Here is a 16,550-nt window from a genome sequence, read left to right as displayed (position 1 = left end):
AAATATGTGTAATTTTACAAGTTGACCTCTCAGAGGTCTCAACGCTGCGTATTCTCTCTGGTTTTAGAAATTTGTAACTAGATTAATTAATAAGTATGGTAAGTACATTTTGAATCCTGTTTATTAAAGTTAACAAAGTTAAGTGTAGCTCTTACAATATATATATATATATATATTGAGTTCACTAAACTAGTTCAAATAATACATGATATTAAATATGCTCGCTGTGTTACAAAATAAATGTTAATTGTAAATAAATAATATGTGTTAATCTCGCTGTTACCTGATATTTAATAATATTTCTGAGCGTCTTATAAAAGATATTTTTTCTTATAAAAGATAATTCATTTTGTAACACAGCGAGCATATTTAATATCATGTATTATTTTAACTAGTTTTTAGTAAACTCTATATACATTGTAAAAGTTACATTTACTTTACTAACTTTTTTAATAAACAGGATTCAAAATGTACTTACCTTACTTATTAATTAATCCAATTACAAATTTCTGAAACCAGAAAGTACACGCAGCGTTGAGGCCTCTGAGCAGGGTTGGCATTTTGTCCACTTTTTTTCATTTTTTTCGGGCCACTGGAAGAAAATGGACAAAATGAACGAAATGGACGAAATAAAGTCGGTAAAACAGAAATCGATGAATGAGACATATCGATTAACACCAATGTTGCAACTTCGTTTTTTTTCTAGCCACACGACAGACACGACACATGTGCTGTATTTTAGGTTAGATTTCTTATTTCTGTTTACCAAGGTGAAGAGTATTATTTAATTATTTTACTTATTATTTTGTGCTTAAAATTATTTTAAAATGGAAAATGAGCCAGGGCTAGGCAATTCATCGTCTACTTCTTCTGTTTCTATTATTTCTGTTGACTCAAAAGTAAGTACATTCTTCGGAACTTTAAGAGCCTCTAGCCTCTAGGATCAGAGGAGTTCAGGTTCAGGACCTCCAACACAGGTATTGCCGCAGCTGTAACGTAAGAATTGACCAATTAAAATCATATCTACTCAAAAATGCAGCGTTACAATTCTTAATGTGATTGGTCAATTCTTACGTTACGTCTACGTATTAGTACGTATGGACGGTACGTACTACGTCTTATGTTATGGCTACGGCAATTCATGTCTGGAAGTCTGGAAGATGTCTGTGAAGTTAGCATATCATTTTCCAGCAGATCAAAAATAAAAGGGAGTTCTTGTCGCATGCGTTCAAGTTCTATAGTTCCTGGGGGTCAATTGTGTATCTTGAAACGAGGTGAAAATTACAAAAGTGAACAGATTTTACTAGATTTCGACAAATAAAATCGTAGATTTTACGTAGATCGTACGCTAGTAAATTTCCTCACTTTTGTAATTTTCACCTCGTTTCAAGATACACAAGTGACCCCCAGGAACAGAACTCGACTGCATGCGACAAGAACTCCCTTTTACTTTTGTTTGCTGGAAAATGATATGCCAATTTCACAGACATGTCTGAAGACTTTTTTATTTTTGTTAGGGTCATTTTTATTTAAAGAAACTTTAATATCTTTGTTTTTAAACAGAAATCAAGAATTAGCGGCACCGGCTTTGGTAGAATTGGTAGAAAAAAAGATTCAATCAGAAAACATTTTTATGAAATAACTAAAGGAACAAAAACAATTTTGAAGTGCCAGGTGTGCGAAAATGAAGTAAGTAATAAGGCTTGCCGATTAAGGAAGCACTTTGAAAAATGTACTAAAAAACAAGATGCAAAAGAAGATATATGTGATTCAATGGAGGGTTCATCGGGTTCAGAAACTGAAGATTCTAATAATCCAGCAATCAATATTAGCCGAAAGCGTAGGAATCCTGATGTTCAAGTACAAATTCAACAACTAAAACAACAAAAATTGAATCAATTCTTACTTAAAACAACCGAAAATGATAAACAAAAACTCGATTTATCCTTAGCATCTTACTTTTATTCTTCTGGTGTACCTTTCCGACATTCTGAAAATTTTTATTTTAAAAAAATGATAAGTGATTTAAGACCGGGATACACTCCACCTAACAGAAAAAAACTAGCTGGCGAATTATTAAATAAAATTTATAACAAAACCCAGGAAGACGCAAAAAATCATTTAAATGGTAAATCGGTTACACTGATACAAGACGGTTGGTCTGCTATCCATAACGAACCAGTGATAGCAAGTTGTGTCTCTGATGGTGAAAAATCTTTCTTTTTGTCATCGTATGAAACTGGTTCTAACCAAAAAACGAGTAAATATTGTCTTGATTTGGCTGTGAAAGACATTATGGAAGCAGAAAATAGGTTGGGATGTACTGTAAAAAGTTTTGTGTCCGATAATGAAGCTAAAATGAAAAAAATGCGCAGTGACCTCCAAAAGAAGCTTAACAATGAATCTGACTTTTATTTTATTATTAATGGCTATGCGGCGCATTTTTTAAATTTATTATGTGGGGATATTTGTAAACTTTCTAATGTTAAAACTATAATTAAACAAGTTGTAGAATTAAGCAAATATTTTAGAAACAACCATGCAGCTAAAGGTCTCTTAGCCGAGTTTCAAAATTTTCGTATTCCACAGTTACCAGGAGAAACCCGCTGGAACAGTGTTATAGAATGTTTAGAGGTTTTTGTCATTAACCGTGATCTAAAAATTGCTGAAAACCACGAGGAAAGCATTGAAAAAAATATAGTTGATATTATTCAAAACATTGGTCTTATGAAAGAAGTAAAGTCGCTTATAACTCAATTAAAACCAATTCGAGCAGCCTTAAATAAATTACAGTCAGAAAATGCCACTCTTTCAGATACTTTAACCGAATTTTTAAAGTTAAAAGAATTATCCACAAATGACGTTCTGCTTCCATATAATGATTTAATTAAAAAAAGATTTGACGATTGCATTACCCCAGCCCATATTATTGGTTTTTTATTAAATCCCAAAAATTTGGATTTACAACTAGATTCTGAACTTGAGGAAGCAGGACGTACGTGGCTTTCTGAAGAAGTTTCGTCCGATTTTTTACCACTACTTATAAAATTTCGGCTTAAAATATCTCCGTTTCCGAACAGTTTTTTTCATGATCAAATGAGAGAACAACTAAGTTCCATACAATGGTGGGAGGCTCTTTTAAAAACCAATACTGTAAATTTAAAATTTTGTGAATTTTCCTTACATTTGCAAAAATGTGTTGCTTCGTCAGCCTCCATAGAGAGAATATTTTTCAATTTTGGAATAATACAAACCAAACTAAGAAATCGTCTAGGAATCGAAAAAGCGTCAAAACTTGTTGCCAGCCGACGAATGCTCAATATGATTGTTAGTCAAAAAGAAGACATGGATAATTTAAAAATTTATTTTACTTTTATTTAGCCAGTTGTCAATTTAAAATTTAATTTCGTTAATTATACATATACTGGCAAAGACGCGAAGTAAATGTGTTTATTTTATTCTGTTAAAAATTTACATTTTACTTTTATTTCATAAAGTTTATTTTTCCTGAGATTATAAGAAGACATGGACGTTTTTTAATTTAAACATTTATTTTATTTTAATTTAGCCAGTTAGGTCAATTTAAAATTTAATTTTGTTAATTATATACTGGCAAAGTAAATATGTTTAATGTAATATTCTGTGTGTTTAAAAATTTATATTTTATTTGTATTTAATAAAGTTTATTTTTCCTGAGAGTTTATTCAGTTTATTGTGTTTTTTTTAATTTCGTCCAATTTTGTCCATTTTGTCCATCATATACATTTCTTTCGGGGCGGACAAAAGTGGAAAAAACCGGGAGGTTTTTTCCACCTTGGACAATTGATGCCAACCCTGCCTCTGAGACTCAACTTGTAAAATTACACGTACACCAGGCATTGGAATCATTTTTATATCTTTATTCAATTATTTGATACTTGTTTCAAACGTCAATTCATTAAAAATATACATTTACATTAAGGCTAGAATTAAAAAAGCATGACTTAGAGGCAGACCCGAGAAAGCAAACTACATTTTTGCTGAGAAAGGTAAATATGCATTGGAAAAAGATAGCAAGATAAAAATAGATTTAATAAGGTGCATCCGATCTAATTAACCTCGTTTCATTACCATATTCATGTGCACTTTGTAAATCATATCTTCTTATGACACTCAAAAAATTTTATACGTAGCACTCGTAGGAGTATAATATATAATAATATTGACTCTAGTTAATGCAAAATATCTATTTTTAACTGCACATATTCATTAATAATAGGCTTATTCAACGCATTTTTGCACCACGCGAAAGAATTCGGCAGAAAAATGTATCGTTTGCCTCGCAAACCGAGATATTATTGACGATTCAGGTTACAGGTTAGGAAACCTGTCATACGCGTAATCACTATCGCGGTCACGTGATGCACATCACATGGTGTATCACGTGACCGCATAGATGCTGATAGTGTAGTAGCGAGCGCCACATTGTGTCGAAAATGTGAAAGGGAGAATTCCTGAGGGCGATGACCAAGGAGACGTATCTTACCGAAAAATGAAGAGATTAGAATTTGCATCGCGATATCTCCGCTTGTACGGCACGGAGAGAAAAAATAAAAACACTTTTATATATGCAATTTTTCCCAAGCTATCGAATGAGACGACTTTGAACTTGATCGGTTCAGCCGTTGCTGACATCTGATAATCTCGTTATGCTTGAACTCGCTGACTCGCGTAAAACAGGCGTCGGTCTTTCTCGCTTTTTTTTTTGAATTGGCACGAGACGCGACCGCGCCTCTTGATTATAGTTTAGAGAATTTAATGTTTTCATACTTATTAATAACTATAATATTAATTATTAAATAACATAATTTTAAGATCTAATAACTTAATACTTTAGCATTACAAAAAAGTAACGAAATGTTATTTTTGAGGTAACGGTAACGTGTTACTTTGTAAAATCGGTAACGAATAACGGTAACAAGTTACTTTTTACAAAAAAGTAACGGTAACGCGTTCCTTTTTTAAGGTTACGTTTCCAATCCTGATATAATTTATATATATGATCACTTTAATATTAATCAATTTCTCTTATAAATTAAAATTCTAGTAAAAAGTTTTTGATATATAATTGTTCATAAATAGACAGAATTGTGAAGTAGACTTCCCCCCCCTTGTTTCTTCAAATGGTATTTTTATCGCTTTAATTAACAAAACTCTTTTTTTAATTGATTGAAAATTCTTGAACTTTTCAAGGGAAGAGCAGGGGCATCCGAAACTGCGTTTATTTTTCTCAAATTTTAAGGAAGGGGGGCCAACTTCATAGAGGCAGTAAGTTTCTCTCCCCTTTCTCATAGAGCGTTTGTCGCATTATCAAGTGGCATTGTCAACGTCGCTCTTTTTTCTTACTTTAGGGATGTATGCCGATTGATGATCGCTGCGGACGCTTTTGTCCAATGGCGTCTTGCAGAACTTATGACCTGAGCATAGAGTTTTCAAATTTCTTACACTTGCAATATAAAATGTTGAAATAGAAATGTTTCTGAAATCTAACACAATATTTATCGCAATAAATTTTCAAATTAAGATTTTTAAAAAGGTGTAGGGTGTCCAAAAAATTTAAAAAAATATAAAAAATTTGTTTTGCTTTAAAATATAGTTTGAAATCTTAGAATTAATGAATATATTAAGTGCGCAGAAAAGTTCTGAACCTTTTATTGCAAGATTCAATTTTTATTCTAAAACAAACAAAGAAATATTAATCAACAAAATATTCTTCGTTTGCATCAATGACATTTTGTCATCTTCTGGGTAGATTGCAAATTCTTTGACGGTAGAAACTCACCGGCTTTAAAGCGATAAAATCATCAATGCATTTTTGTATCTTTTCAAATTCTACGAAATGTGTATCAGCTAAGTGATGCTGCAGCGATCAGATATAGGGCTATACGCCGCGTGCGAGAGAAGTTCCCAGCCTAACGCAAAAATATCCTGAATCGCTTTTGCAACATGTGGTTGGGCATTGTCATGAAGCAGGATTATTTTACCACTTTTTTGGCCAGTAATCGGCCTCTTTTCCTCTAATACATCGCTCAAAATTGATCAACTGTTGTTGGCAACAGTTTGCCGTGATTGTTTCACCTGAATGTAACAACTCGTAATACAACATGTCTATTCTATGAAACAGTAGTGATTATGATTCTATGGATGATTTGTAATAGAAATGCAAAAAAACTGCATGATATCAAGTAGTCAAACTTTAAAATCGTTTTTCTCGTAATTATGTTTTTCAAAACGATATATACAATTTCTCAGTCTACAGTTGACGAATTAACTTGTAATTTGAAACACATATTCAGGGAACAAGTAGTTTTCGTTTGATCGGTGATTTTTTGATAACACTTTTAGTTTGCAAAATGCAATAACATTTACAATGTCAAAAAATGTGTTTAAAATTTAAGTATACTTATATTTTCCACAATTTTTGACAAAATTCGAAAAAACGCCAGTCAAACGAAAGATTGTTGTGTGTGTAACGTGGTGTGTGCAATATTAGTGTGTGCGCAATGTGCTACGTATGTACAATATTGCTGTGTGTGCAATGCTCTGTGTTCAATAATGTTGTCAAAACGGAGCTGTAGGCAATCGTTTTGTAAGCAAACGGAATCTCTCCGATTTGATGAAGCATTTAGTCTTATTTATGTTTTTGCACAAACATTTATTCTACAAATATGTGACACAATACAGACAAAATTTGTAAGATGCTTTTAGAATTTTATTACGATGTTTTTAGATTTTATTACAAATAATTTCACAACCCTGACGAAACATGAAATCATAGAAATATTCTGTTTTTATGCGGGCTAAACAAATAATATTTATAATAAGCTCAGAATAATTTTATAACGTCTTCTCTATATCGTAGACATTGGCAATAAATTAAATAAATTAGTAAATTAATTTATAAGCGGAAATCAATGGAAATCCTTCATCTCTGCAATTATTAAGGTTACGGATAATTAAACTAACAAAAATTTCAAATTTCATATTTTCACTAATCATTTTCCGTTTAACTCCTTCAGTCAACAAAAATGTTCACACTTACGAAAGACAAGTCGCAGGGTCTAATTACCTATACATATATGTATAGTATATGTACATGTAATATAATATATTATTTAATCTATAATATTTATTTTGTAGGAGGTACGGGATTTTTTGGAAAAATCTTGATTGAGAAACTTACGAAGTTGCTCCGACATTTCTACGATATATGTGTTAATACGTTCGAAAAAAGATAAATGCCCCGAAAGTCGACTAGACGAAATGTTTGAAAAACCTATGAGTATTTAGAAAACAATATCCAATTATAATATATATACATATTGAAAATTAATAATAATAATTCTTGAATAATAATTTTTTAAGATTCTGTTATACATTATATAATTATATAATTATTATTATATTTTTAGACCCAGTTATAACAACAAATCACATAAAAGTCAAAAATTGCACTTATTTAAATGTAAAAAAATCCATTTTTAAGCAAGAGTAATTGCATTGATTAAAAGATCCAGCATCTTTTTTTTCCTATTAGTGTGCAATAGCATTATGTGATGTTTGTTTCCGCTTATTGAAGAATATTTAAAAAAAATCATAAGTATCATATTAAATGAGAAATACGAAATTAATTGCTATACAGTAAAGATGAATATATAGGTCACATGTAATTAAAATTTGCCTTTCAATAAAATCTTCCATTTAATGTTAAATTTTTTCATTAACCAAAGTTTAATTTTAAATTCTATGAACGTGTTTATTTAAAATTAAGTAAGATTTAAATATTTGTCATTTATATTTTCTAGTCACTAAAGAATATAAATTTTCAGAAGTCTATTGTTAAACGATTTTAATGAAAACTTTAATTTTAACAGTTAATAAAATAATCAATTCTAAACAGATGAAAGGATTAAATTGATAATAGATATAAATTGAGAAAAAAATAAGCATGAAAGAAAGTGAATTAAAATCTAATTTATTTGTATACTTACTCTCGAAACCAGGTGTTGTAATTTTTTGTTGTTTCCGAAAAGATATCGACGGACATTATTTAAAAAAGATCTATTATTTTACAACCTGAGTCTCTTATCCATTGATTAAATTTAATCAATATATCTTTCTTCCCTTTATCATGGGTACAAATGCCTAATGCCATTGTACATAATGTACATAATGTAATGTGTTTTTTAGGAACAAAGAAATCGGATTCCAGAGTTTCTAGTAATTTCAGCATATCAGCTGTTATCTTCTCGTAAGTGGCGTCCTGCGAAAATAATTAAATATTTAATAAAAAGCTGGTTACTCTGTACCTCATAATTTGTAAATAAATAATGAGTTTTAAATTATATTAAGACTTTCTAGACTTTGAAATTCTTAATTTAATTTATTAATTTATTAAATTTTCTGAGATTTGAGTAGACATCAGTGAGAGTGTTAAGATTAATATTGATTTATAATCAATTTATTTCATGCTAGTTTAATTGCGGGCAACTCGTCCACATCGAAGATAGACTAAAGTCAAATGAACTTACGTTATAAATGTCTGCCATTCCTAGCAGGATTATTACTTTTTCCGAAATATGTCTAGCAGCTTTAACAAGCGAAAGACGATTTTCGATAGTCAAGCCAAATACACACAGGCCACAACATAAAGATGAATCATCTGTAACTCACAATAATACAGTAATAATGAAAGAGCGAAAAGTTCATTTTTATTTCGAAACGTATTTATTTTCTATCTTTGGCTTTTTCTGTTGCGTGTTAATTTGCTATTGCTATTTGCTATTTGATAAAATAATAATAATTTAAATTAAATAAGAAAGAATTGAGAATTACAACGAAATCAACGCATAGATTTTAATACAAAGAGGACTTGTTAGAAACTTTGTAGAGAAGCTAGTAAAGAATTTTTTTGTACCTTTGCGTTTTTTGTTTGGCAAAGGAGAAAATTCCATTATTATGTTTAGAAAAAAATCGTCTCCAATCAAGTGCATTTTTTAATACAGGTCCATATATTTTAACCTAAAAATATTAAAATAAAAAATATCAAACAAAAAATATTTTAATTGATCGTCAAGTATGTTATACTAATGTGGTTTATTATTTTATTTATTATTCTTACCGATTCTATATCTACATTCCATAAATGACTTTTTTTAAATATAAAATGGTTCTAAAATAATAATAATAAAATAATTATTAAAACTGGCGATTTACTTTGAATGTCAAACAGCTCTAATTGTTACTTGATTTGTTTAATCTAATTATCGTACAAAGTTTGTTGTAAAATACATATTACGAGAAGACATATTACATACCCTGAATTCTATGGAATTATTAACTTGATTATGCAAATGTTTGTCACAATTTATTTTATATAATTCTTTAGTGTCTTTAATGCACATATCTATACCGTGAATACTATTTAGGAAGCCTTTTAAACTTTGAAAGTCACATCGTTCGTATGGTATATATTCTCCAACCAGAGTGCGGTATTGTTCTGCAAAAACGGATTCATAAATTTATAATATTCAACGGTACATTAAATTCTAGATCTGAATGTTTCATCAAAATGTACTTTTCGAAAAAGACCAGCATCTCACCTATATATGCGGAAAATCGGCTTTTTCGGAAGTTATTAATTTTTTGTTGATTAACTAATATCGGAATCGACCGGAACTCTTCGGAAAACGCTTTAATATGTTGAGAACTGTAGGAAAAATATTTTTTCCTACACAGAACTCTTTGAAATAGACCAGCATCTCACCTATATATGCGGAAAATCGGCTTTTTCGGAAGTTATTAATTTAACTCTAATCCAACATGTGTTACGTGGATCGTATGGGAGGAGTGTGGAAGTTGAGGTGCAGAGGGAAATTGGGAGGACACGGTGGAGAAGGGTCTGGGAAAGAATGGAGACGGAGAAGATTGCTCGAGGAAATTGGAGAGGTTCAGAGAGGGTAATAATAGCATGAAGGGAGGAGAGTGAGAAGGCGGAGACGAAGGAGAGGATGGCGGGGCGGAAGCGAGAAAGGGGAAGGGGAAGCGGAGAGAGGATGGCAACGAAAGCGGGAGAAAGAGAGACTGACTGACTGACTGACTGAGCGTTTATTATTATTCTAGGGCTTAGCCCTCTAAGAATAAAATACAGGAAAATAACTTCAAGATTGAGTACAATGTAGATAACAAAAATAAAAATAAAAACAAAAAATAAAAACAAGAGAAGTAAGGTACAAATAAACTTAAGATAAGCATAACTTAAAGTAAACATGCGAGAAAGTAAAAAGAGTAAAAACATGAAATAAACTAAGATAACAAACTTAAAGGAATCACACTTACTTAAGAAAAGTTAGCATCTTTACGCAGAGACGGAAGAGTTACGCGGTGAAAATAAGATCATAAGAAGAGAACTAGAATGAAATAGCAATAGCAGAGAATAAGCGCAGAGGAAGAGGAAGTAAGATAGGGTATGCTTGAGGAGAAGTGTGAGAGGTTGAAGAGTGAACACGGCAGGGTGTGCTGAAGGTAGGAAGGACATCGGGGTTCGGAGTCGCTGCGGGTAAGGTGGAGAGAAAAGGAGAGAAGAGAATTGAGAGTGAGAACGTGAGATCAGACCCCATCCCTTGACCGCAGATGACTGAAGAGGAGGTTCTTAAAGGAAGCTAGGGAATTTGACTCTTTAATGTGCGGCGGGAGAGCATTCCACATAGTGCAACCGGATATGAGGAATGAATGCTGGTAAGTGGAGGTGCGGCAGGACGGAACAGCTAAGTCCCAGGGAGAAGGAGGGGATCGGAGATGGGAGAGAGGCCTAGGAGCAGGCTGGAGATTGTGAGCAAGGAAGGGGGGAGAGCCGGAATGGATAATGGAGAAGATCAGGCAGCAGGTCAAGTATTCCCGTCGGTCGTCGGCGGATAGCCAGCCCAAACGCCCGTACCAGGGGGACACATGCTCGTCCTGGCGAAGGTCAAAGATGTAGCGCACGCAGGCGTTCATCAAACGTCTAAGCTTGAGCCTCTGTTGACCCGTCAAGTCAGTGAGAACCGCGGCGCAGTAATCAAAGACCGGAAAGGCGAGTGATCTGATGAGTTGCACTCTCAGAGGCAGTGCGAGACCGTTTTTAAAATGATTCAAGCGCCAGAGGATCCCACTAACCCGACTGGAAGTGGAACGAATTTGATGAGCCCAGCTCAGATTGTTGGTCAGGAGCAGCCCGAGGTTACGGACATTGTCGGTGAATTGAATGTGCGTATAATTCACGAACAAGTCTATACTGGACGTAGGGATCGAGTTGACAAACCTGGGACTGCCCATGAGAAGTGCCTTGGTCTTACCGGCGTTGAGTTTAAGGAGATTTCTCGCCACCCACAAAACTTTTTAAAATTAAGTACATCTACTTAGGTTAAAACAGAAAAATTTTTTAATAGAAATACACAGATAGTATCACTTGAATTTTATTTAGAAAGGAATTAAAGATACCACTTGGATTTTATTTAAAAAATAAAGATACTATCACTTGCATTTTATTTGTTAAAAGTAGTACAGCAATTATTTCAAAGAGCAACATATTCTCTTTATAAATGGCGCAATTTAAAGATTTCATACATTTTTTGGAAAGAATACATTTAGGTTGGATTAAATTGAAGATTTTTATTTTTAAGTAAATACAGCAGTTATTTCAAAGAGCAACATAATCTCTTTATAAATGGCGCAATTTAAAGATTTCATACATTTTTTGGAAAGAATACATTTAGGTTCGATTAAATGTAAGATATTTATTTTTAAGTAAATACAGCAGTTATTTCAAAGAGCAACATATTCTCTTTATAAATAGCGCAATTTAAAGATTTCATACATTTTTTGGGAAGAATACATTTAGGTTGGATTAAATTTAAAATATTTATTTTTAAGTAAATACTACTTGGGTTAGAAATAGGAAGATTTTTCAATGAAAATGCAGAAATAGAATCACTTAAGTTTTGTATAGTAATTAAAGAGAGTACCACATGGGTTAGCATATAAAAATTTCTCTGTTAAAATACAGAAATAGTACCACTTGTGTTTTTAGGGAAAATTAGAGATAAGGTGAGCGCATATAATTAACCTCAACTCCCATCCACAATAAATAATATGTCTCTTGTATAGACAAGATTATATATTATACACTTTTTTCAGCCGAATTCGTTTGTCTCGTACAAAAACGTGTTGAATAAGTGTAGTATTAATAAATATATGCAGTTAAAAATATATATTTTGCATTAACTAGAGTCAATATTATATTATACTCCTACGAATGCTACGTATAAAATTTTTCAAGTGTCATAAGATATGATTGACAAAGTGCATATGAATACGATAATGAAACATAGCTAATTAGATTGCATGAGTCTTATTAAATTTATTTTTATCTTTCTATCTTTCTCCAATGCATATTTTTTTCAGCAAAAATGTGGTTTGCTTTTTCTCAGGTCTACCTCTAAGTCATACTTTTTTAACTCTAGCATAATGTAAATGTATATTTTGAATGAATTAAGGTTTGAAACAAGTGTCAAATGATTGAATAAAGATATAAAAATATGTGTAATTTTACAAGTTGACCTCTCAGAGGTCTCAACGCTGCGCATTCTCTCTGGTTTTAGAAATTTGTAACTAGATTAATTAATAAGTATGGTAAGTACATTTTGAATCCTGTTTATTAAAGTTAACAAAGTTAAGTGTAGCTCTTACAATATATATATATATATATATATATATATATATATATATATATTGAGTTCACTAAACTAGTTCAAATAATACATGATATTAAATATGCTCGCTGTGTTACAAAATAAATGTTAATTGTAAATAAATAATATGTCTTAATCTCGCTGTTACCTGATATTTAATAATATTTCTGAGCGTCTTATAAAAGATATTTTTTCTTATAAAAGATAATTCATTTTGTAACACAGCGAGCATATTTAATATCATGTATTATTTTAACTAGTTTTTAGTAAACTCTATATACATTGTAAAAGTTACACTTACTTTACTAACTTTTTTAATAAACAGGTTTCAAAATGTACTTACCTTACTTATTAATTAATCCAATTACAAATTTCTGAAACCAGAAAGTACACGCAGCGTTGAGGCCTCTGAGACTCAACTTGTAAAATTACACGTACACCAGGCATTGGAATCATTTTTATATCTTTATTCAATTATGTGATACTTGTTTCAAACGTCAATTCATTAAAAATATACATTTACATTAAGGCTAGAATTAAAAAAGCATGACTTAGAGGCAGACCCGAGAAAGCAAACTACATTTTTGCTGAGAAAGGTAAATATGCATTGGAAAAAGATAGCAAGATAAAAATAGATTTAATAAGGTGCATCCGATCTAATTAACCTCGTTTCATTACCATATTCATGTGCACTTTGTAAATCATATCTTCTTATGACACTCAAAAAATTTTATACGTAGCACTCGTAGGAGTATAATATATAATAATATTGACTCTAGTTAATGCAAAATATGTATTTTTAACTGCACGTATTCATTAATAATAGGCTTATTCAACGCATTTTTGCACCACGCAAAAGAATTCGGCAGAAAAATGTATCGTTTGCCTCGCAAACCGAGATATTATTGACGATTCAGGTTACAGGTTAGGAAACCTGTCATACGCGTAATCACTATCGCGGTCACGTGATGCACATCACATGGTGTATCACGTGACCGCATAGATGCTGATAGTGTAGTAGCGAGCGCCACACTGTGTCGAAAATGTGAAAGGGAGAATTCCTGAGGGCGATGACCAAGGAGACGTATCTTACCGAAAAATGAAAAGATTAGAATTTGCATCGCGATATCTCCGCTTGTACGGCACGGAGAGAAAAAATAAAAACACTTTTATATATGCAATTTTTCCCAAGCTATCGAATGAGACGACTTTGAACTTGATCGGTTCAGCCGTTGCTGACATCTGATAATCTCGTTATGCTTGAACTCGCTGACTCGCGTAAAACAGGCGTCGGTCTTTCTCGCTTTTTTTTTTTGAATTGGCACGAGACGCGACCGCGCCTCTTGATTATAGTTTAGAGAATTTAATGTTTTCATACTTATTAATAACTATAATATTAATTATTAAATAACATAATTTTAAGATCTAATAACTTAATACTTAATACATTACAAAAAAGTAACGAAATGTTATTTTTGAGGTAACGGTAACGTGTTACTTTGTAAAATCGGTAACGAATAACGGTAACAAGTTACTTTTTACAAGAAAGTAACGGTAACGCGTTCCTTTTTTAAGGTTACGTTTCCAATCCTGATATAATTTATATATATGATCACTTTAATATTAATCAACTGCTATTATAAATTAAAATTCTAGTAAAAAGTTTTTGATATATAATTGTTCATAAATAGACAGAATTGTGAAGTAGACTTCCCCCCCCTTGTTTCTTCAAATGGTATTTTTATCGCTTTAATTAACAAAACTCTTTTTTTAATTGATTGAAAATTCTTGAACTTTTCAAGGGAAGAGCAGGGGCATCCGAAACTGCGTTTATTTTTCTCAAATTTTAAGGAAGGGGGGCCAACTTCATAGAGGCAGTAAGTTTCTCTCCCCTTTCTCATAGAGCGTTTGTCGCATTATCAAGTGGCATTGTCAACGTCGCTCTTTTTTCTTACTTTAGGGATGTATGCCGATTGATGATCGCTGCGGACGCTTTTGTCCAATGGCGTCTTGCAGAACTTATGACCTGAGCATAGAGTTTTCAAATTTCTTACACTTGCAATATAAAATGTTGAAATAGAAATGTTTCTGAAATCTAACACAATATTTATCGCAATAAATTTTCAAATTAAGATTTTTAAAAAGGTGTAGGGTGTCCAAAAAATTTAAAAAAATATAAAAAATTTGTTTTGCTTTAAAATATAGTTTGAAATCTTAGAATTAATGAATATATTAAGTGCGCAGAAAAGTTCTGAACCTTTTATTGCAAGATTCAATTTTTATTCTAAAACAAACAAAGAAATATTAATCAACAAAATATTCTTCGTTTGCATCAATGACATTTTGTCATCTTCTGGGTAGATTGCAAATTCTTTGACGGTAGAAACTCACCGGCTTTAAAGCGATAAAATCATCAATGCATTTTTGTATCTTTTCAAATTCTACGAAATGTGTATCAGCTAAGTGATGCTGCAGCGATCAGATATAGGGCTATACGCCGCGTGCGAGAGAAGTTCCCAGCCTAACGCAAAAATATCCTGAATCGCTTTTGCAACATGTGGTTGGGCATTGTCATGAAGCAGGATTATTTTACCACTTTTTTGGCCAGTAATCGGCCTCTTTTCCTCTAATACATCGCTCAAAATTGATCAACTGTTGTTGGCAACAGTCTGCCGTGATTGTTTCACCTGAATGTAACAACTCGTAATACAACATGTCTATTCTATGAAACAGTAGTGATTATGATTCTATGGATGATTTGTAATAGAAATGCAAAAAAACTGCATGATATCAAGTAGTCAAACTTTAAAATCGTTTTTCTCGTAATTATGTTTTTCAAAACGATATATACAATTTCTCAGTCTACAGTTGACGAATTAACTTGTAATTTGAAACACATATTCAGGGAACAAGTAGTTTTCGTTTGATCGGTGATTTTTTGATAACACTTTTAGTTTGCAAAATGCAATAACATTTACAATGTCAAAAAATGTGTTTAAAATTTAAGTATACTTATATTTTCCACAATTTTTGACAAAATTCGAAAAAACGCCAGTCAAACGAAAGATTGTTGTGTGTGTAACGTGGTGTGTGCAATATTAGTGTGTGCGCAATGTGCTACGTATGTACAATATTGCTGTGTGTGCAATGCTCTGTGTTCAATAATGTTGTCAAAACGGAGCTGTAGGCAATCGTTTTGTAAGCAAACGGAATCTCTCCGATTTGATGAAGCATTTAGTCTTATTTATGTTTTTGCACAAACATTTATTCTACAAATATGTGACACAATACAGACAAAATTTGTAAGATGCTTTTAGAATTTTATTACGATGTTTTTAGATTTTATTACAAATAATTTCACAACCCTGACGAAACATGAAATCATAGAAATATTCTGTTTTTATGCGGGCTAAACAAATAATATTTATAATAAGCTCAGAATAATTTTATAACGTCTTCTCTATATCGTAGACATTGGCAATAAATTAAATAAATTAGTAAATTAATTTATAAGCGGAAATCAATGGAAATCCTTCATCTCTGCAATTATTAAGGTTACGGATAATTAAACTAACAAAAATTTCAAATTTCATATTTTCACTAATCATTTTCCGTTTAACTCCTTCAGTCAACAAAAATGTTCACACTTACGAAAGACAAGTCGCAGGGTCTAATTACCTATACATATATGTATAGTATATGTACATGTAATATAATATATTATTTAATCTATAATATTTATTTTGTAGGAGGTACGGGATTTTTTGGAAAAATCTTGATTGA

At 31.7% G+C, this 16,550-nt stretch overlaps 1 protein-coding gene across 1 annotated transcript; it reads left to right on the top strand.

Moving 5' to 3' along the window:
* The first annotated feature begins 818 nt into the window (after positions 1–818).
* Positions 819–8,294, top strand: LOC120357386. The gene is made up of 4 exons (XM_039447567.1): positions 819–899; positions 1,564–2,458; positions 2,546–2,995; positions 8,230–8,294. Exons 1-4 carry the CDS (start codon positions 828–830, stop codon positions 8,292–8,294), a joined length of 1,482 nt encoding a protein of 493 aa, XP_039303501.1. The 5' UTR covers positions 819–827.
* The last annotated feature ends 8,256 nt before the right edge of the window (positions 8,295–16,550 follow it).

This window comes from Solenopsis invicta, chromosome 3 (assembly GCF_016802725.1).
Source record: "Solenopsis invicta isolate M01_SB chromosome 3, UNIL_Sinv_3.0, whole genome shotgun sequence".
NCBI lineage: Eukaryota > Metazoa > Arthropoda > Insecta > Hymenoptera > Formicidae > Solenopsis > Solenopsis invicta.
This window is presented reverse-complemented; position numbering and strand designations above follow the sequence as displayed.

Bases quoted from the DNA above. Each gene is read 5' to 3' on its own strand.
- LOC120357386 (XM_039447567.1), top strand. From the start codon at position 828: ATGGAAAATGAGCCAGGGCTAGGCAATTCATCGTCTACTTCTTCTGTT. The intron at 900-1,563 runs GTAAGTACATTC...GTTTTTAAACAG, and splicing joins TTATTTCTGTTGACTCAAAA to AAATCAAGAATTAGCGGCAC. The intron at 2,996-8,229 runs GTACGTGGCTTT...TGTGTTTTTTAG, and splicing joins TGAACTTGAGGAAGCAGGAC to GAACAAAGAAATCGGATTCC.